This window comes from Pezoporus wallicus, unplaced genomic scaffold (genome assembly GCF_028554395.1).
Source record: "Pezoporus wallicus isolate ANWC-B61680 ecotype Strahan unplaced genomic scaffold, APGP_CSIRO_Pwel_v1 contig_227, whole genome shotgun sequence".
Taxonomy (NCBI): domain Eukaryota; kingdom Metazoa; phylum Chordata; class Aves; order Psittaciformes; family Psittacidae; genus Pezoporus; species Pezoporus wallicus.
In genome coordinates, this window is record NW_026635704.1 from 4,606,734 (window position 1) to 4,630,534 (window position 23,801).

General features: G+C 37.1%; 1 protein-coding gene across 4 annotated transcripts in view; it reads right to left on the reverse strand.

The window, feature by feature from the left end:
- The window catches only part of ANKRD12 (ankyrin repeat domain 12), a 66,057-nt gene that overhangs the window by 19,835 nt on the left and 22,421 nt on the right, over positions 1-23,801 (reverse strand). For 2 of the 4 annotated variants that reach the window (XM_057397475.1, XM_057397478.1), the window contains 4 exons: positions 18,360-18,507; positions 6,436-6,582; positions 5,252-5,452; positions 784-926 (listed from right to left, as the gene is read on the reverse strand). In XM_057397475.1, the coding sequence (XP_057253458.1) occupies positions 784-926; positions 5,252-5,452; positions 6,436-6,582; positions 18,360-18,507 (639 nt within the window). Of the gene's footprint in view, positions 1-783; positions 927-5,251; positions 5,453-6,435; positions 6,583-17,708; positions 17,839-18,359; positions 18,508-23,801 lie in introns of all 4 variants that reach the window. The other 2 variants (XM_057397476.1, XM_057397477.1) reach the window with 2 other exon arrangements.

A 23,801-nucleotide genomic window follows, 5' to 3' on the forward strand; every position in this document is an offset into this window, starting at 1 on the left:
AAATGGTTACTAAAGAGTCATGTACAATGTCACAATCAGATTAATATAATTCATTGCTCCAGCCTTTCCAGAAGATCCTTTCAAACTGAACACCTTTGTTTGGAAGAATTTAAGGATATTTTCTGGTTTTTTTTGCTTTATACAGTAGATCACACACACCATTATGAAATAAAAGAGATATAAAGGCAAAGCAGAGTAATTTCTGCATCTACTTTGTAGAAAGCAAGAACAAATTCAGTAATTAATGTAAAATACCTACAGTGCTCCATTTACCTTCTCTGCTAATTCGTTATTGGTAAAACTTAAAAAGATAATTTAAGAATATATGAACATCAGTGCTGTATTTCAAAGACTGTAAATAAGTGTAGGACATATATATATATATATACACCACCACCCCACCCCCCCTTAAATACTTTTATACGTGTGTGTGTATATATACACACACACAAACCATTTTTGTTTGGAGACATTTTTATTTTGAGAATTCTACACAGTGGAAGTCTCTCCAAAAAAGTCCATTGAGATGTTTATTAAAACAGCAGAAGTGAAACTTTCAAATATTTGAGAAAGCAGATACTGGTAGAAAACAACTGGCAATAGAAGTAGGATGAAAACCAAAATGAAATAACCAAAACCAAAACAACTTTAAGATGCTCTCAAACCAGCAGAAGCATAATTAAAAAACCATATGACAGTGGTCAGGACATTTAGGATTTGTTCTAAAGACTGAGCATTTCAAACCACTTATGTATTTCCCTCCCGCTCTCCCGGCAGACTCACATTTCTATGCCCACTACTAGCAGAATCATGAAGTGGTGTATCATCATCCAAGCCCTGTGTGTTCACATCAGCTCCCGCCGCTATCAGGACTTTAGCAACATCATAGTAACCAACATTACAAGCTTCATGCAGTGGCGTCCAACCTGTAGTGAAGAGTGGGAAATTTAAGTTTGAAAGGTCAAAGATCCTGTACTACAGATCTCTACTGCCTCAAGACATTTCAAAATACACTCACACACAGTAACTGGCAGGAAGGTAATGCCACTCATCTGATGAACATGTGCTTTACCAATTTTAAACCTCCTGTCAAATTCCAAACTTTATTGTGATTATCTTGAACATAGAAATCACTACTCAAATAGTAAAAGACAAAATCTGACACAAAATCCCCAGGCTAAACATGCTAGAAATTCTTTGACTAGTGAGCATTTGAATACAGTGTTGGGGATATAGAGATAACATTATTCTATATGGAAATGCTTTGAAAACCACACTATTGGAAAGAAGGATGATGGCAAATTATCATAAACAGTGCTCCTTTAGAGCCACTGAACATGCACCAGGAATCACTAATAACACTCAGCAGTTACTAGTGTAGATAACAAGCTAGTAAGAAATACTGGCAGAGAATTTACTCCTGATATTTCCTAGAATATTGGTAATTTTTAGCAATTTTGATTTCTACATTGATAATCTGAAGTTCAGTGCTCACTTTTTGTAACAGAGCCTCAGTGGAAAACAATGATCAACCCACACACCCTATATTCCTTACCTCAACTTCTTCCCAACTTGATGCCTTCCACTTCATAGCTGCCCTGAACTTCTAGCCTGCTGCTGCTGCCTTCTCAAAGCTCAATTCTGGGAAGCTGTTCAACTTTTCTTTCCAATATAACCAGTGTAAGTCAGGAAGAACACATTCACTTGAACTCTGTGTCTAATCAGTAATAGTCTTGTATACCCATGATGAGGAGGTACAAGAAACATCTAACTTACCTAATCCCTCAGTAAGGTAATTTTTCACCTTTACCTTTCCCTCAAGTTCTCACCTGCCACTCATCTGAATTAAAAAGCAAAACATTTCTTCCTGATCTTCGTATCCTGTAGTTTCTCTCCAAACATTACTTGGGTCACTCACTTTCAACACTGCCTGGCTACCACATCCTTCTTTGCCTTTTCTTCTCATTTGCCCTTTTCTCAATCACTTGCAATGATGACACTCTTCTGCTCTCAGCCCTCTGATCCCTGTGTTCTTTCCCCTCATTAAGTCTCTCTGTAATTCACTCTTCTCCATATTTTACTGCTTTTCCTTTCTACCCTACCACAGTGTCTGGCCTGCCAATTCTAGTCTGGCTTGCTCTCAACATCTGTTTCCTTTACTCTTGTTCTCACATGGCAGTATCATTCTGGCAGGTATCCCATGAGCAGGGTTACTTCCTCCATTACTAATTCATTTTCTGCTCCTTTAGTCCTGCCAAATTCTTAGCTAAAAACTCTAATTCTCTAAACTTCACTGCATCCTGAATTCCTATTTTTTTCCACTCATGACTCATTGCTCAGATCCTCCCCCTCCTCTTGACCTCTTCCTCCACACAGGATTTTGAAGCTTAACCACCTCTGCTTCTCACTTTGGATTACCAATAGAAAAGTATCTCACTTGATCCCAAACACCTCCTTCAGAGTTCTGAATGAAGTCTCTAATGACTTGCTCCCAATTGATTCTTGCTCCTGTCACTAGATGGCTGAAAGCAGTATTGGGTGGTAAATGATTTGATAAAGCCTGTGAAAACAGTTAGGAACTTTCGTGCCACATCTGCTCAGTTTTCTGGTGGTGCCTGATTTAATCTGGAGCAAAAAGACCTTTAACTAGAGAAACACCAGAACTAAAATGTCTGTCTGTGTAAGCGTACAACTGTTCAGCAATGAATGTTGGATACTGCAGCCTGACTTCTTATGAACCTGCTTATCAAAGTATCTCATTGTAGGCCAGGTTGGACAGGGCTTCGAGTAACCTAGTCTAGTGTGAGGTGTACTTGCCCATGGCAGGGGGGCTGGAACTAGATGATCTTTAAGGTTGCCCCCAACCCTGAACATTCTATGACTCTACAATTCTCAGAACCAGCTCTCTACCATTCTCCCCATCCTTTCCTCTGCCTTCAAAATGAATTAAGTATCTGTACCAGGTCAGGCTGGGGTTAAGCTACAATGTTCCTTCCTAGAAGCTCAAAAAGTGCTGTGCATTGTACTTGAGGCTAAAACAGTGTTTATAACACAGCTAGTGTTCTGGCTACAGCTGAAACTGCTTGTAGAATATCAAGGCTTTCTCCCTCCCTCCTTGTGCAAGAGGCTGGGAAGGGATGTAGCCAGGACAGCTGACCCAAACTGATCAAGGGTATATTCTGTACTATATGACATCATGCTTAGCAATAAAAGATTCAGGAAAGAAGGAAAGAGGAATGTTCATAGTTATTGTGTTTGTCTTCACAATCAATCATTACACCTGCTGAGGCCCTGCTTCCCAGGAAGTGGCTGCACATTTGCCTGCTGACTGGAAGTAGTGAATGAATTCCTCTTTTTCATTTGCTGGCATGTGCAGCTTTTGCTTTTCTTATTAAAAGGCCTTTAACTCAAACCATGAGGGCTTTTTTTCATCTTATTTTCTCCCCTTGCCCTGTTAAGGATGGAAAGTAAGACAGCAGCTGGGTGGGCGTGTGGCAACCAGCCAAGGTTAACCCACCACAACATCTCTTCTTGTAATGTTTCTACGGCCCTATCTTCCCCTGAACCTCCCCCTCCTTTTCTAAAATTGCTCATCAACGAATTCTTCTCATTTTCCCTCTCAATTTCTCTGAAGATCTCATAGGGTTCTACTTCAGCTTCCTTTCTTTTCTTCCTCTACATGCCAGTCCTGGGCAGCCTCATCTTTAAACACAAATTCAGCTACCCTCTGCAAACCAAGAAATTACTGATCTCTTTATTACTTAAAATTCAGTTTTTTGTCCACCTAGTTAATACCTTCTCTTGACATCAAGTTAGAGCTGACAACTAATTGTATCATGTAAATCCTAATTTCTCCAACTGGAGCCTGTTACCTCAGCCCATCTCACCCATTCCCATTGAGAATGTAATTCTCACTGTAACCATTCAGACCTATAAAAAGAGGATCTTTAAGAGCAGGCTTTGCTGTAGGTCTAGTTAAAATACTCATGCAAACTTTCATTATATTTTTGCTTCTAAAAAAAAAAGAAAAAAAAAGCAACATGGCCCCTTCTTATATTTACTACCATACTTTCCCATGACCCACTTCTACTGTGGATGAAAAAAGCCAGTGTTTAGAGCCGATGTTGAGAGGCAGAGCTGTTTCTTATGCTGTTTATATAATGTGCATTTGATATTTGTATTATTTTTAGAGTTATCCTTGCATTTAAGAGAGAAATGTACTGAAATCCTATCTTTTTATAGATGTCTCTTAGACCTCAATCCCACAACAACCTCCACACCCCACCGAACCCTTTATCCTGTAATTTAGCCTTCCTTTCACTCTGTTCCATCCTTCCTCATTACCCCAACCTCCTTCTATGCCCTAAATCTCTACCCAATACTCCAGCTCCTAAGTCATAGACTCTTTTACACTGGCTGAGGAAAACTCAGAAAGTACTTTGGCTTATCTCAGTATGTAAATGCATTTCATTTGGCGCCTGGCCAATCAGCAGCTGGCAACTACTGAACTCAAAACTGAAGGTTCTATCATCTTCTCTGAAAGCATTACTTAGGGAATCTTGTATTTACTCAATGGATTTTTTACTAAAACATGTAGAAACTTAACTACTGTGAGCATATCAAAAACAAAATAGGCAAAAGTTTTCCAGCAGGTTCCAAAAACTTATTTAGAAGGTCTTACAGACAAACAGACAGTAAAGAAAGATACCAAATAAAGGATGCTAAGAATATGGTACAAGTTGCAACTCACCTTAAAGTTCATCAATCATTGCTGAAATCACAGCAAATACTGACATATCAAAACTATCATTAATCTAACAGAACTAAATGACAAGTGCAAGCTACACTATACCCATCTGCTTTGGTGCACAGTAGCTGTCCCAGTGAGAAGATAATATACATTACAATGCCACCTTTGCTGTTACTGAACTTTCCATCTCCTCACACAACCTACAGTCCCATTACCAGTTACTGACTGCCTGGTCACAACTGAAACCTTCAGGTATTAATATACTGTTCTAATAATATACTAGGCTCTATAGTGTCCCAGTATTACCACTGCTATCAGAAATAAAAAAAAAACAACCATGGTTTAAGAATTTCTAATGAGTTGTATTTTTTCATTTGCATATAGCATGAACTGAAATTAAACCTCTGATAATGACTTCAGCATTAATTTTGAATTAGTATCATAGAATCATAGTTTTAGTACATAGAATTAGTACAGTTAAGAGAACTTATATCAACTTACCTGCAAAATCTTTTACATTCACATTTGCACCTAAACTGATTAGCTCCTTAACCTGTTTAACATCCCCTCGAATTGCTGCCATATGTAGAGGAGTTTCCCCTCGTTCATTTCGCTTGTTAACTTTGTCTTTTTGTCTTGAAGAAGAGGTTGGAGTTTTCTTTTGTGTTGGTGTTGTTTGTAAGGGATGATTTAAGGTGGAATCTACAAAATAAATTTTAAAATGGTCACTGGAAGTTATTTAACACTATTTTTACTTTAGCTAATTTTAACTCTTGTTAATAACTACCGGATAATTATATTTAAATAAAGGATATATTTGACACTTGATCTGTATTAACACAATGCCTATTCACAGCATGCAAAAGCGTGTTTTGCAATATCTCACTATTTTTTATGTAGGTTCCAAGGACAGATGAAATCTATCCAGACTGCAAGGTTCACAAACTGTGTTATAAATTTTGCTGAAACAGAGAAGCATGACCATGCAGATTAGTATCTACTCTGCTTCTGCTTCTTCTAGCACAATTCCACCATATTTTTATGTAGTGGGATACCAGTTTGATGAATTACTGGGTATTGTACTCTGTGCACAAATGTTTTTGGCTGGAATACATAGTTTCTTAAGGAAATGCAACCATTCACTTTCAAATGCCAATGTTGTAAAAATGTTACACCTGTAGAACATACACAAAGAAAGATTTTTTTTTTAAATACAGCTGGAGCAAGGACAATTTGAAGTTCTGAATTCAAAACAAGGTGTCACCCCTCTCCCATTCAATCTTAAGGAAACAATCCACTTTCCTTCAAAATGAAAACCCTGCTCCAATCGAGACAATGAGACAGTAGTTAAAGTTCATTAAAAAAGAAACAAAATCAACACCCCCCAACAGATAACATTTCGCTTTTAAGTAATGCACATTATTTGAGAGGCAAAAATAATTAAAGAAAGAAAAAGATTTTCAGGTTTTACAGCTATCATAGCGCAATTTTTTGCACATAAATATAGAAGGTCAAGACATTATCAAATTGCTTGTGAATGCAAAGAAGCTTTAACAGATTTATGAATAATTTTTTAAAAAGCAATAAAATTAAGGATTGTTGAAAAACATCAGGGTTCAGAATATTCTGACCGAGACAAAATTAAACAGGCAGGAGGAAGAAAGCTGTTAACTTTGCAAGCTCACCTGGACTGTTGTCTCTTGCTGTCATCTGCATGAGAAGTGCCATCTGTTTGCGCTCTGACAGAGGATAACCAAAAAGAATGCTAACTGGTGGTGTTTTCTTATTTCCAGCATCCTTCTTAATTTTCTTTTTCTCCGAACCTTCCTTCTCTGGAAATATTAACATTTAATAACTCAAACTGCTGTTCTATTAGAACATCTTTCTAGAAATAAAAACATTCTTTCAAGGTATGCGAACTGGTGATTGGTGATGAAAACCAGAAATTGCATCTCTAATTTACTGCATTTGTATTAGTTTTGGTTACTTGTTCTAATCATATCAGGATAAGCTACTGAGTTAAAGCACTTAAAGCTCTGAGGATTACTAAACAATTCTGGAAGACGAAAAACCTGTTTCACAGCAGGAAGACTTGTCTATGTCACAACTTTAATTTTCAGAGATTAAAGTCAGGCACTTAGAAAGATTCTGTAAGATCAGCTAGTCAATTTTCAGCCTTGAACACAGACCTGAGACTGCTCGATTCTACTTCTCTCAAGATACCATGTTAAAAATTAGGAAAAGGCTTTTAACTACTGGTATTGTTAGCTAATTGCATAAAAGACTGTTTCTCTCAAACTCATCCTGTTACTTCACCTTAGAGCAATTTATTCTCCAAAGTTAATCTCTTTCCAAATCATATGGCTGTTTTACATACAGAAGTTCTTTCCTTTTATCAATATTTACAGAAGTTATTTAATATTTCATGTTCAAGTTTTAAACCAGGAGCTAAAATTACGCATCTGAATAAACAGATCATTTCTAAAACTGTTCAGTACCTACAGACTCTCACAGATCTTCAGATTGGTTAAATGTGTTCTTAATCAGATAACTTTTTAACACCTAATGATTTTCAAATCTATAATTTTGTGTAATTTGGAAACTTTGGTCTGTATCTGCCATACTTTTCAAAAGTTCTCCCTTAATTTTTCTGCATAAAGGTCTTGTAAAAGGAACACAGGCATTTAGGTTAAAATATGATAGAAAACAACTGATTTGTAATTGACTTTAACTAAATCACTTTTAACTGGAGCAGTATTTAATGTTCTTAAATCAATCAGGTACAAACTCTCAGTGCACCAAATTTCTTTTGGTACAACTGTTTTCTGCAGATCTCCCTACCTGGTCATTATTGTTTAACTATTATTTTCTAGAGATATAGTAGTTTGCATATTTATGTGGAATGAAAACCATTAATTTTCTGTAATTATCTCATCTTTCTAGGCAACTACTTTTTTTCTGTCTTAACAAGTTCTTACTAAATTCAACATCTTATAACTTGAAAACAGCTTTTATTACTTACATGCCAGATCTATAATGTCTACCTTTTTCTTCAGAGCCCCTAAATTTACTTCTTGAATATAAATACACTGGATGGTTCAAGGAACCTTATTCACAAATTACGTGATTTGGAATTTAATTTTTTGAAAGTGTTACAAAAACATTTTTAACCAACACTGTCAAGAAGGAACGGTCTGAAGAATAGTGTAACAGACTTAACCAACAGAAACAACATCTTCCAATTCCAGGCATTTCTAGAGATCCTGCTCACTCTACTGCATCTTCATCTTTTGGAAGCCTGCCAACAGGCTTTTAAACAGCTGGACAGGACTTTGTATCCTACAGTCAAAGGTAATCCCAGTTCACCCTCCAGGCTGGACTACTGACCATAGAGACGGGGCAGAATCCAGTAAGGATGTCTATTGCCTGCTTTTTCTCCTCTGTGGCTGGCACAAAGAAGCTGAGATCTAAAGATTACAACAGGGAATCATAGAATAGTTAGGGTTGGAAAGGACCTTAAGATCATCTAGTTCCAACCCCCCTGCCATGGGTAGGGACACCTCACATTAAACCATATCACCCAAGGCCTCGTCCAACCTGGTTTTGAACACTGCCAGGGATGGAGCATTCACAACCTCCCTGGGCAACCCATTCCAGTGCCTCACCACCCTAACAGAAAAGAATTTCCTTCTTATATCCAATCTAAACTTCCCCTGTTTAAGTTTGAACCTGTTACCCCTTGTCCTATCACTACAGTCCCTAATGACATCTCCATCATCCTTATAGTCCTTCTCCACAGCGCTGCTCTGAATCTCTTCTCTGCCCAACCTGTAGCTGTGCCTGGGATTGCTCTGACCCAGGTGTAGGACCTTGCACTTCTCATGGTTAAACTTCATGAGGTTGGCATCAGCCCACCTCACAAGCGTGTCAAGGTCCCTCTGCATGGCATTCCTTCCCTCCAGGGTATCAACTGAACCACACAGCTTGGTGTCATCGGCAAACTTGCTGAGGGCGTACTCAATCCCACTGTCCATGTCAGTGACAAAGATGTTGAACAAGACCGGTCCCAACGCCGATCCCTGAGGGACACCGTTCGTTACTGGTCTCCAGCTGGACACTGAGCCATTGACCACAACTCTTTGTGTGCAGCCATCCAGCCAGTTCTTTATCCACCGAGTGGTCCATCCATCAAATTGATGTCGCTCCAATTTAGAGACAAGGATGTCGTGTGGGACAGTGTCGAACGCTTTACACAAGTCCAGGTAGATGACATCAACTGCTCTGCCCTTGTCCATCAGTTCTGTAGCCCCATCATAGAAGGCCACCAAATTGGTCAGGCAGGATTTCCCCTTAGTGAAGCCACGCTGGCTGTCACCAAGCACCTTGTTGTTTTTCATGTGCCTTAGCACGTCATCCAGGAGAATCTGCTCCAAGATTTTGCCAGGCACGGAGGGGAGACTGACTGGTCTGTAATTCCCCGGGTCATCCATTTTCCCCTTCTTGAAAATGGGACATATATTTCCCTTTTTCCAGTCATCGGGAACTTCACCTGACTGCCATGATTTCTCAAATATGATGGCCAGTGGCTTCACAACTTCATTCGCCAGCTCCTTCAGGACCCATGGACTTGTGCACGTTCAGGTTTTTAAGATGGTCTCGAACCAGTTTCTCTCCTACAGTGGGCACAAGGTCTTCATTCTCACAGTCCCTCCATCTGCCTTCCAAGACCTGGGTGGTGCAGTCAGAGCCTTTGGCAGTGAAGACCGAGGCAAAGAAGTCATTCAGAACCTCAGCCTTCTCCAAATCCAGGGTAGCCAGTTCTCCCAAGAGCTTCCTGAGGGGGCCTACATTCTCCCTAGTCTGTTTTTTATTTGCTATGTACCTGTAGAATCCCTTCCTGTTATCCTTAATACCCCTAGCCAAGTTTAATTCTAACTGGGCCTTAGCTTTCCTAACCTGGTCCCTAGCTTCCCGGACAACATCCCTGTACTCTTCCCAGGCCACCTGTCCTTGCTTCCACTTTTTGTAAGCCTCTTTTTTTCATTTGAATTTTCCTCAGCAGCTCCTTATCCATCCAAGGAGGTCTCCTGCCCCTCCTGCTGCACTTCCTTCTAGCTGGGGTGCAACACTCCTGAGCTTGTAGCAGGTGATCCTTGAATATCAACCAAGAGTCTTGGGCCCCCCTGCCCTCTAGGGCTGTATCCCACGGAACCTTCCTAAGCAGGTTCCTGAAGAGGCCAAAGTCTGCTCTTCTGAAGTCGAGGGCAGTGAGCTTGCTGCACGCTCTTCTCGCTGTCCTGAGGATCTCAAATTCGAGCATCTCATGATCGCTGCATTCAAGGCTGCCTTGGAGCGTCGCATTTCCAACGAGCCCTTACCTGTTGGTGAGCACGAGGTCAAGCATGGCACCTCTCCTGGTCGGCTCCTCTATTACTTGCAGAAGGAAGTTGTCTTCCACACAATCGAGGAACCTCCTGGTTTGCTTGTGCCGGGCTGTACTGTCATTCCAACAGAATGTGTCATAGATGAAACAGACTTGGCCATATAAAAATGGTAGAATTTGGCTGGGAATTCGTTGAGGCTTGGTTGGGGATTGGTAGTATTGGTTAAATAAGCCTGGTTGCCACTCTGATCTTTTTAGCTTTTTGTGTAGTAAGTTATGTCAACTTATTCTTACTGTGACCAATTACCTTCTGATGAGACACTGTTAAACTTTGTATTTTGGACAATACTAAAAAGATTGTGGAAATTTTTAATTTATTTTTTTAAAAATTGAGGAAGGTACCAGGCTTTTTTCAGTGCTGCCCAGCAACAGGATAAGGAGCAATGGCCATAAAATAAGCACAGGAACTTTCACCTCAACATGAGGAATAACTTCTTTACGTTGAGGGTGGCAGAGCAGTGGAACAGGCTACCCAGGAGGATCCATGGGGTCTCCCTCTCTGGAGACATTCAAAACCTTCCTGGACACAATCCTGTGTAACCTGCTCTAGGTGGCCTGCCTTGGGAGCGGGCTGGACTGGATCATCTCCAGAGGCCCCTGGCAACCCTAACAGTTCTGTGATTTTGTGAACTGCAATTAAGCTAAGTGAAAGTAAGGGGTGGGAATTTTGGTGCTATTACTTGTCCCCATGATTATATTGGTCCTCCCAGTTTCATTTTCAAAATGTCAACCTCAAACACCTGTATGATAAAAGCTTTATTAAAAAACATGAAACAAACCCCCAAGCCCCCTGTCATCTGCAAACGCAGAAAATATTAAAACAGAAGACTCCACCCAGGCTAACTTCATGACTTTCTACAGAGACACAAAAATTAATAAAAATCACAAATTATAAGCTTAAGTCTCGTTGAGGTTTCCTAACCATGCCATTCCACATTTCATTAAACCCCAAACTGTCTTTTTTTTATCTTTTGATTTTCTCCATTTCTGCCTAAAGCCCTCTCTGCGGCCCTCCTCACTTCCTTCATTTCCTCTCATTTTCTGCCTTCCTAACCTTCTCCAAATCTCATCTTCTAGGCTTTAATAATGCAATGCTATTCAGGCACAGGAAGGCAAGTAAATAGTGCACACCTTGAATTTCATAATGACCAAAACAGAAATACATGATTTTACAGACTAAACAATTATAAGCAGGGCTATTTTAAGAATGGAAAGCTACAGTTCTACGTACATATTTAAAAAAAAACTACAAATCTATCAGTCACATTTAAAAAGGAAACAAGATTCCTTTTACTACAGCAATACATGAGATTTTTCCAAACTGCAGGCATCTCATACTCATGAATATCTAAATCAAGGCTATTGCCCTATTGGTAGAATGTCTGCATAGGAAATCTTAAAGAAAATCAACACTGAAATTGTACTTTCAAAACTTTCACTGTGAATATGTGGCTATCTCTCCAAGGATAATGCATAGCATACTCTTCATTGACTAACTTAACGCTTCCATCAAAACAATATATTTCAGTTTGTTTGGCATGATCTGCTATTTCTTAGCTATGCTATTTACTGTTTATTATTCTTTTCTTCGAAACCATATTCATTTTCATTCTGAAGTACTTCTTGCAACTTTATAGCTATACTCAGCTTGAGAAAATAATACATCTAAATAAATGAAATAAATGTTTTGATGATCTACCTGTTGCTTTTTTATTACACAGTGTAGTTTTCCAGGTAGTTTTATCTGCTGGTTTTTGGTCTGGGGTTTTTCTCTTGTGTATGTGTGGGTTGTTAGTGGTGGTTTTTATTCTTTTAATAATCTTGTTATAAAAGCTTACTAAATAAATGAGTGCAGTTAAATCCCATCTCATGTTTAGTGTTTTCAAACAATATGAAGATCCCCTCCTACACCTTCCAAAGCATTTCAGTGGTGAGCAAATTATTTTTCTATTACTCTTTATTGACATAATGTTTGCAAGGCATTTCTAGAGCTTTCCAATTAAAGTACCAAATAAGAATACAAGTGCTCTCACCAAATTATACTTTAATTATGTGCTTATGTGTCAAAAAAGACACAACTTTATTAAAATTTGTGAGACTTCATATGTGTTTTCAGTAAATCTCAACAGTTCAATACACAAAATTAACATGATCAAGAATAAACCTAAAATATGAAGTACGTCCTGTAAGAGGCTATTGCTTCCCCCTCTCAAGATCTCATGCATATGCTCTGGTTCTGAATGTACAAGACAGAATAACACAAGACAAAGGGGTGAAAGGAAGCAAAAGTAAGGTAGTAGGGCATATAGATTTTTTTTTATACACCAATAGATAAATAAGATAGTAAAAAACTACTTTTTTTTTTTCTTTTTTTTCTTTTTACTCCAAGGAAAACAACGATGCAAGTGCTGATAAGGAAGCTGCACAAATCCACAGAAAAATTCCTCTAAATTACTGGGAACCCCATTACGCTTGTTGCAGAGTGTATTATGCAATTTGTTTTCATTCACTCATTCCAGGAATACCATCATGCAGTACACTATATTTAGCAGGAGAAGTTGCTCCTGTTAAAAACATTCATCAACTTTGACTTCTTAGCAATTCTTTATCTTGAGGTAACAGAAAACTTTACATAGCTGTGTACCTGATGTTTATACAATTTTTAGAGTAGTAACTTTCCTAATAAAGGAATACTATCAGTTTAAGAAATTAAGTTTAAGGAGAATTTATAAAATTGACAGTCAATTAGGCTTTTGTTTGTGCTTGGTTTTTTTGAGGGGGTATGTTGTTTTGCATTTTGTTTTTTTTAAAGATCTTGAGCATTTTTTTCAGTCTGTAGAATGAAAATTTCTTTTGCATTCACTTTCTTGACACTTTTTGGTGCTCTTCAGCAGCTGGACACAGAATATCAGAGAACTTCTTGTTACTAAAAAATATAAAAATCAAAGCTCTTCAAGTGGCTTCATGTTCAATTATCTTTATTAAATAACCTTCATAATATGCAGCCGAATCTATCTAGACAACATTCCTTTTAAGATTTTCATTTTGCAATGTAAGGTTTTCACCTAACACTTAATAAAAGGACTTAAAAATAGCCAAGTTATGTAAACCAGTGACATAGGTGCATTTGAGCACTTATTTGGAGAGGAGCTTCATGAAATTCACTCACACTCTAGTCCTAGATATTTCACTCTAGGACTAGAAACATCAGAATCACCAGCAATTATTTAAGAACTTATGTATGACAGATTATGTTCCAAGGCAACCAGTTATGTATGTTGTGTGTGTGTGTGTGTGTTATTTGTTTAATTTGGATACATTACAAATTTACAGTCAAGTAATTTCTAAATGTTTTCTGAAAATAAATTATTAAATAATATGATGTGTAGTCCTCAAAACTGTTAATCCAAGCTAATAGAACATCACATTTAGTAAAACATCCACCTTAGTGGATAAAAGAAAGCAAAAAGACCAAATTCAAACTTCAGGTCTCATGATAGTCTAGTTGAATATAGATCACCTCTCACAGTGCAAATTGTAAGGAATAACAGGATTAAGAAATAGGACCATGCAAAGCTAAAATATGTACTGCTTGAAAAAAATGCTGCTAAGGAAGTAATAGGATTGAGTGATACACAAGAAATTAATATGCTTATTACAACTGTAGAAGACAGGTCAAGATGATCAGTTCTGCTGCTGATAAAGTCAAGAGACAGAGTTATTGAGATCTGTGTGACTGTCATAATCTGATTGAAGTTACTTTAAAGAGAAACAACACGACTGACTGCTGCTTTCAACCTTCAGTGAAAGATTAGAACATGATGGAAGAGACCTCTCAGTATACTGTACTCTGTAGAGATATCAAGGTACTACTGTGATACCTAACTAATCAAGTTTACTGCATATTTATTTAATCAAACCAACAGACACACACGCATGCACGCACGCAAAACCGCCTTCACTTTACTGCTTCTAGGCCAAACAATAAAAACTTGTAATAGTTGAACAATAAGTCCAAATCCAGGAAGGAGTAACACTGTGAGCTTGTAAACAGTCCCTTTAACAACCCCACTAACCTCTGTAACTACGGGAAGCACAAGTACACAAATTGTCTTACTATGACATACACATGGAACATGAAGAGGACAGTTGTTTTGCTCTTCTATGCTAAAAGAAATATGACTGTGCCATGTGTGGTCTACTTTAAAGACAGAAACTGAAGGGGTCAGAAAACAAAACCGAGATGCTACTATAAACAGAAAATCTGGAGAACATAATTTCCATGGAAAGATGACAAATTAGCAGTCAGTATAATTGCAACTTTTGTTATTCTTCCTGAATAATTGACTTTGTAATAGGACTATGAGGAAAAAAAAGCCTATACTTATCCTCACAACTAAAATTTTTAATATGATTTTTCTGATCTGCAGAAAATCTGCAGTTATATTTATTATGCAAAAATTCAAATTTCTCTCTTCACACTAATAAGGTGGAGAAAAAGTTCCTTTGCAAAAGCAGCACTTTTCTGTTGCTCTTATTCTGATAAACACATCAGAGGTTATTTTAAAATAACTCATTAAATAAACTAACAGAATTTAAATAGTGCTATTTAAGTAGTCTAAATAAGTGATGGCTTTTCAGTCAAATTCTTGTTTGGGATTAGGAGACTTTGAATCAGAGAATTTATTTAAAAAGGTGTGAAAAATGCTTCTCCTTCCACCATCCATTCTCTCAATCTTCACTAAAGCTTGCATGTAGAATCCTTTATGAGATTAACTTAAATAAGGGTTAAAGCTATACTGCCAAATTTGTAATATAAACAAATTTGACTTTTTACTAGCTTTTTCTGGTTGCTCTGATAAAAGAATGGGGAAGCCATAACAGCCCTCAGTTTAGGAAGCTGTCCAAACAGACAAACCCTTGCACAACAGAAGAAACTGAAAATAGAATGCTATTCCTTAAAAAAGGCATGTAGCGCCATTTCATTGTCCTGCTGGCCTCTGCAGGCCACAGCTCTTCTGTTACTCACATCTTTCAGCCCTGTGCAGACATCTTAGCTTCTGCACGCATCTCAGCTGGCACTGCATGACTCCATTCAGGCAGCTGGACTCAATCCTACCCAGTATGAAATTGTTAAGAAAGTAACCTAAAGGCTAAATCTGAAAATTTAATACCAATTTATTGCAGCGGTTTCTTAGGCAAAAACACTGAATTAAATATAAATTTAGATAAACTGGAAGATTATAATTGTCCTGGACTCTTACAGGACACTACAAATGCCATTTGTTTTCAGCCTTGCCAAAACTGACTTGGGGTAAAATGTACTTTATGTATAGTTTTGTAGGAATCAATATTAATAAAATATTTCCCAATTAAGTTAATATTCAGCTGTCCATGTTCACTATCACTTACAGTTTCTAGACAATACCTAAACAAACAAAAAAAAACACCCACCACAAAAAGAAGCAAGAGGTATAACTGCAGGGGGCAATTTTTACAAAAATAAAGCAAGAGTGACAAAATCTTAGTTTATGAATGAATACTCTGTAGACAGAACCAAGACAGCTCTAATGATGTAAAGCTCTCAAAATTATGTATTCCAACTCTTTGACTGATTCACCTGCTAAACAGGATGAAGCCCAGTCATCATGGAGTTTCTACAATCAGGTAGCAACCATATCATAGTATTGTGGAGATTAACATTTACTAAATGAAACAATTAATTAAATTAAATTTTTCATGCTGCAGTTACTTATTACGGCATTTCTTTATTTCTGTTCTCCCGGGGAGATTTTTAGTAGTCCCCTAAATCTGTAAGACCATTTAAAAGTCAAACTTAATGGTCTTACCTGTCACAGAGAAACTGTTTAGCAAAGCAGTAAGAACATTTTGCTACTATGAACTCTGAAAAAAAAAACAAACCCATACTGGGAGATTATTAAAAAGAACCCCAAACTATTGGGAAGTGATAAAAAACATCCTGGAACTGTAATGGGCAGTAGAATGAATGAGGTAGTACCACGTATTTTTTCAGAATCCTTCCAGTTATGAATTGTATACACAACCTCTGACCACATACCTAGAATACCGCTGCAGATTTGTACAAAGTATCAGAAGAAAACTGAGATTATTATTTTATTTTTTTTTAACACCAGCACTAGTAGCTGATAAAAAAAACTTTTCACCACCTCTTCTTTTTCCTCTTTGACTCTGTTTACACTCCCATCTCCAAAAGCTTACATTCTTCCTTCTCAAATAACATTTGACATTCTCTGTACATAGTAGTTAGCAGGGAACTCTGCTTTCAGAGCCAACATTTTAGTTCAGTGATGGCAAACCTTTTCACTGCATAAGGCCAAGTTTGTGTCAGAAGCAGCACTTCAATGATCACTGATGTCAGTCCTGATCTATGTCAGTGGCAAACTTGGCACCAGTGTAAGTAGCTAATTCCCACTGGTCTAATCTACTTAGTGAGGAACATAATCAGCATTACAAAGAACTATTTTTTTCATCCTGGTAATGCTCCTGCCCCTAAAAAGTTTCTGGAAAGCTTGTGTACCAAGTTCCTCATCTGTGAAAGGCGGTAATTGTTCTTACCTCCTTACCTCAGCAGTAAAGAAATGGACAACAAGCTATGATGCTTGCTACACAGTAGCTAAAAGCTATGTGCCTTCTATTGTTATATTAAGTACCTCTTACACCTATTTGAACAGTTTATTTCATCTCCCTGCTACAATTTGTAACAAAAAGATTTTGTAGTGTGCCCATGGTCTTTTTGTGCATTCTAAGCTCCTAGAATAATATCTTGTTTGTGGCAACTGTGACAACATAAGCTACAGCAAAGGAAACACAAAGAAGTAAATTACCTTACAAGATGCTGCGACAATGAATTATTTAAAATTGGTGGGTGTGGGGAGAGATGATAGAAGATTTTCAACACAGAAAACATTAGATAAGTGCTAAATATTGCTTCTAAATATATTTATTTCCATTGTGAAAAATAGGTAGGGTCTAGTCCCAAACAATAAATTTAATAAAGTGGATGCTGGAAGCATATTTCTAATTTATACATGGCCTTTTAAGAATCAAGTAGTATCACGAATAGTGTTAAGACTCCAGAATTCTGTAAAACCACTGAAAAGAGAGATCTAAAGCCAAAAGTATTGTTTTGTAACGCGACTATTTCAAATTTTGATTTCTTGCCATATTCTCTTTACAGTAACAAAAATTTGTATGCAATATCCAGAAACCAAATCTGCATTAAAGCAGTCTTGGCCAAAAATTAAGTAAGTACTGAAGATACATAGTTATACCTTGCATTTAAATCTAAGCACATTCAGGGAATTACCTGTTTATGAAAACATTCAAATTTACAATGAGCACTATGTAAGAAACCATAGCACTGAGCCTCTGACAAATGTGAGAACATGCTGTCTGGTGGCCTTTTAGAGGGCACAGATCCTGTTTTGCCACCGACAGAACTATTAATGAACTAGGATACAGAAAACTAATTACCTAGATTCAGAGGTACTCTTGGAATACACCCAGATCCCTCCATCTTGATTTGAAAAGAGCCAAGAATAGTATTTTGAAGTCTTGAAATCAGTTCCAAAAGAATATGCTTAAGTGAGGAAGAACTACCAGCCTGTACAGAAAAGGGATCTTCAACAGATCATAGGAGCTGAGACTGAAAAAAAAGTTCACTCTCCATGGATAGTTTAGTTAGTTCCATAACCTCAGCATCCTTTTCTATGGAGGACAGTACATCTACCAATCTTTCCAAGTCTCCCTCCCCAAAAAAAGCTACAGAAGGCTGACAGCTGTCTCAAATCAAGACAATTAAAATGTCTTTTACTTGTTTAAACATATAGACCTCTACAGATGACAATGAAAAGAATCATTTATTACTAAAACAGAAGTAAAAGAATGAGGTTAGGAAACAACTGGAAAATGCAGATAACTATGCTGGCATGCTAGCTCTTGCTAATGACAGGATGAAAGCCTATCAGACTGAGATGCAACAATCAGAAGTAAGCAAACAACTCTTATACTTAGTATCCTTTTCTATAGGGAAAAATAATCAATATAAAAACATAATATACAATTAATTAAATTAGGATGTATTTTAACAACAAATAATTAGTTAAGGAAATAAAAAGGTTCTACCTGTGTCTGAATTGCGATCTTCATTTCTGGATGGACTAACAGTAAAAGGAAGTTTACGTTTCATGGAAGACTTTTCTTTCATCTCCTTCCTCACATCACTCCTATCCACTTTTGGAGTTTTGCTGTAGGATGCAATCTTGTCCTTGCTCTAATATAAATAAAAAGTATACTAAGTAATTTTTGCATAAAGCAGAATAGTTTTATAACGTATACAGACTGAAAAGACTGCTATGTGAGAATGTATGTGCATGTGTGTAAGTATGCATATAACAGTTTACTGAAAAACTTTTAATCCAGCCTTACTAAAAATAACATAAAAATAATAAACGGCATTCCTTTATTTTTAAAATGAGCACCTTCTGTGTTATTTCTACATCCAGATACATCACTGTAGAACTGCTGTTCCCTATTAGAGCCTTGATTAATAAGCAAAGGAACAACACAAACTGGACGAAAATTTGCTAAATCTTAACGACCATTCCAATTTCCTTCCCTGACCATAGCAAAATAATCCCATTAAAAGCCCACGCTGCAATCACTGTGAATAGTAACACAGCAACCCCACCCCCAAACCCCACTCTAACAACCCTCCCCTGCCTCCACCCCCACCCTGTAATCCATCTATACAGGACTCCCTTTCTATTTCAACAATTGTGTAGTTTTGATTTTCTAAAGCAAAAGTTTACTAAGAACTTAGAAAATCTATGAAGAAACTAAAAGCTATTTGTTATTCTTAGTTGCATAAACCTGGGATTTATGGCTTACAAAACATATTTCAAGATAAACAGATACAAATCTGGATGGGCACAATATTTACTTATGTTTACTTTGATAATATAGGAGGTCAAAGTACATAAAAGATATCAGATTAGTGAGAAGACTGCTTGAAAGAACCCTCTGCAAACCCCAACATTTTAGCCTACCAACCAAGGTGTAATGTAGAGACATAACATTTTCTGTTCATTACATGCTGCAGAAGAACATTATCCAGCTATGTCAGCTACCACAACTCCATAACTTTGTATCATTCTTAACAGATGATTGGATGAAATCATTCACAGATTCATTTTCTAAAGGCTGCAGAATAGGGAGCCACACTAGTTTGCCAATCAGTGAAAAACAAAAGGCTGCTCCTTGGTACTTTTGAAGGAAGAATTTAAAAGATTTATTTTATTAGAGGAAAACTAGAAAAATAACTCCAAGTAAAGGTACTATTCCTGAGGGCACCTTTCATTTTTTAAAAAATAAATACATGAGAACAGTTTGAGTACATCATCTCACCCTCTGAGTTTAAACTACTGCCAAAACAGTAGGTAGAAGGGATTACACAAAAAAAACTGCGAACAAACTCTACAATCTTCAGCCAACAAATGTTTGTACCAGGGTAATCACAAAGAAGAGATCAGCCTATGTCAGGAGAATTCCTGAAACAGAAGGTTGATATCCCCAGAGAAAACCTATCTTCACTCTGAATTTGGAAACCTGGAAAAAAAACCCAAAACCCAATTCCAATCCAAAACAAAACCACCAAACCCCCAAACCAAAACTCTAAACCAAAACACAGAATAAAACCCACATGCCAAAACCAACCCTTCTCCAAAACCCCAAAGGAACACACCCCCCTCTTCCCCCCCCCCCCATCTTTTTCTTACATGCTAGAACAAGAAAGTCTAAAAATCTAAATCTCCTTAAGACTCTCCTAGGCCCTTGAGAGATCTGTGTGACTACTTTTGAAAGAAGCCATTCAATCAAACACAACTGACCATTTGCAAATCCATCTATAAGTTGACAAAAGCAGATCTAAACTCCATTAAACCCATTCTAGTCTTTTCCACTACACAGGCGAGTTTTCCACTTCAGCACAACCTCACCAAGAGCTTTCTCATCCCTTGTTTCAAACAATCCAATTACTTCTCATATGTATGTGTGTAAATTTCCCACAGTATTAAAATCTTATTGCTTTCTGTAGAATATTATCTTACATTAGGTATCATGCAATAGAAACAATCAATTAAAAATTTGGTTTTCAACTTGCTCTATAGGAAAAAAAGGCAAAATTTTGCTGTTGGCAATCCTTAAAAAGAATCACTCGTTTTGGCACTAATCAATACAATAGACTGGTAGGTGCAGAGACACAAACTGCTTAAATAATTTCCTACTTTAAAGTTTATTCTTAAATTGTATAAATGCATTATGTTAAATATGATGACCGATGAACTACTTTCTTGATAATCACTGAGTACTAATTTTGTGATGATCTAATTAGGAGGAGAGACAGTTCAAAATGCACACATTTGGATAAAAGATACACTGAAAGAACCAGCTATATGCAGAAACAAAAAAAAAAAAAATCTGAGTATTTTGTTCTTTAGCTAAATATTTAGCCATTACCACTGGTGGACCTTCCAACCCAACTGATGCAACGAACAGGGTGTTCGAAAAGTCTGTACAAGTCGATGCTACTTAGTATTTTCAGTGACAATGCTGAAATAGAGATGCAATTATACATGTAAACACCATCACAACTGGGAGAGAGGGAGAAGCAAAGAGCGCTGGCGAAGGGAAAGCAAAAAGACTGCCAAATTTGAAAAACAGTCTAAATACAAAACAGAAGTGGAAAAGCCAGGATAAAACCAAGGTTCTACAAACGGATAACAAAATTAATGGTACAATCACAAGACCCCACATTAAATGCCAGAAACTTCTTAACAGCTTCCTGGATTCCACTCCTAATGAAGGCAGACAAAAGGAAGCAGCAAGTCCCTCAGGTTAGAATAGGCATTTTGAGTTAAAGAGCGAGCATTCACTATTCCAGCTACTCCTGGTCACTGTAACAGCATGGATTTCCCTTTTTCATGGTCCAAAGGAAGGTTTGAAATTCAGCATGAACAGTTCTATATATTAATGTGATCTGTGGAAGCAACCTAAAACAACGTTGACATCTTTTGTAAAACAACCTGTAACTTAGAATTCCTGTGGACTTTCTAAGGAGGTTCTGTTCAGGTAAATAAACTGCTGCTGCAAAGCATTACATACTCTCCATGCCCGCTACAGTGAGAGAACATTTAATGGCTTTAGACTGCAACAGGAGACAAGCAAAGGTTATTTATCCTTCTACAAAGTATCTAACTATGCCAGTCAGCGTAATTAAGTATCAGAATAAACTGCCCAAACAGTTGAATTTCCATCAAGTAAGGCTTTAAAGAAAAGGTCTGGCAAACATCTGTCAAGAGCTGAGTACAGCTCATTCTACTCTGGGGCAAATGGATGAACTGGATCTGCATGTCTCAACATTTAATGCATGCCTCACTGGAGGATGTAGTAACAAGGAAGAATTTTCTCTGTCAACAAAACCATACTAGTGTGCTATGATGAGGAACACATTTTTAATCTGTTCAACAGTCTCGGAAGGCTAAGAAAGAGCAGCCTGGACAATTTCTGGATATCTCATTCCAGCTCTATTGTCTGGTACTGTGACAATCAATGACAATACACAAAAGGAGACAACAGAGTGCCATATAATCTAGCAGATGTACTAAACCCTGGGAGAAGCAGCATTCTTTTTCTGCCTATCAAAGATAATTACATATTGAAGCGTGTCCTGTATGGTATTAAAAAGGCTTTAGGCACTATCATTGGACTCTTTTAAGAAAAGAGTTAATTCTTACAAACCCCAAATGTGTTTCTTCTTCAGACCACAGATATACCATTTACTTCCTGAGGTGTGGCCACATAAATTCTAAAGGATAAATTTAAATAAATTAAAATGTCATTATGCTCTTGTGCTTACAAGATATCTCATGCAAACACCAAATGGTCTATCTGCTGTACACACTCTCACAATTTATTTTATGCTCCCAAGATGAGCAACTGACATAAAAATATATGTACCCTAAAGCATACATAATATAAACTCAGTTTATTAACAGAGATGTTATTCCTAATGAATTTTAAGCTCTCAGAAGACCTTAACACACGCTGATTCACGTCACATGTTGCTAGAACGGTGTAATAAGCACTAACTTCCACTGGAAAAACACAAAAAATTAAGTACCATAACAACAGTAACTTTACTACATTCGCCAGTCAACAGCTAAGAGTGCCCAACCAGTAAGAGCTAAGCACTGCACCAACTATGACAGGAAAACCAAATCCTGCAGGTGTTTTTTCTTTTATCTTAATATATTAACCAATGGAATAGGCTCACACCATATATTTAGGCCATTACAGTGTTTATTTTGCTAACACGAATGATTTTTTTTAAGGGAGTGGTGTTAACATGACTGTTCATTTGTTAGATGCACTGTTTTGTATGAACATTATTTCACAGTAGGCCTCAGTACTTTCCTACATCAATTATGTTAACAAATCCATTAACTTTTCCATAAGAAGTTCTAATGCTTCAAAGACTACTGGTTTAAAATTTATGGTGGCGAGTATTTATGTATAGAGAAAAATCCTTATTTGCTTTACAGAAATTTCCGCTACTTCCTAAAGACATTTCATTTAAAATTATCACCATTGATTTGGCCTGGTCAACCTTTACTTCAGAGTTTCATGTTTGTGTATGTAATACAGATTTGCCTTAATGATTTTCTGCTGTTCAAACTCAAATTTTACTCTACTGCCTGTTGAATTTTAACTGATTTTCTAGGCTGAATCTTTTCTAGGCTGAAAACTACTACATTTTGGCATGATTTTGTCTACTTTTACTAATAGATGGGGAAAGATTGCAGATTATTCAAAGGCCAGCTAAACAATTCCGACAATTACCTGCCCATATGTTAGAAAACAGATCATGTCACTGACTATTTAGCATCTTAACTATATATTTAGTTTTTCCCCAAATATGACAAAAGCAACCCAACTATATTTATTATGCTAAAAATAATGAATACAGGATTATTAACTGCAACACTTATATAATTCTGCAATTTTAGTTAGGATCTCACGTTTTCAATACTACATTTTAATTTGTATCATACAATCCTCAAACCAAACCCTACATTACTCTAATCTCGTATTATATATTGTGCCAAGCTGGATGGTGAGCAAGACTGAATATAACAGTGCAAGCAGTTTATCAGCTTACTTTTTGGTATCAGTGTAATCAAACCACATTGTGACTCCGTATCTATGACATTGGTCAAACTGCCATCTTCCCCTAGATTTTAATTTTCTACGTAATTCTGCTTTCACTGGCATCTTAAATACCAGGCAAGGCAGAATCTGACATTTGCCTGTATTTTTAATTCCTGTAGACTGGTCATCAGCCAAAAACATTTTCTTTGTTAGAACAATCAGCTAAGGACAAACCCTCACTTCAACCAGTATCACAATGAAAGGGTTTTACATGACATTAAAAAGAGAATGTTAATTTACTTCTTTTTAAATCAAATCAAAATTTGCCATATTTCCTGCTGGTTAAATAAACGACACTAT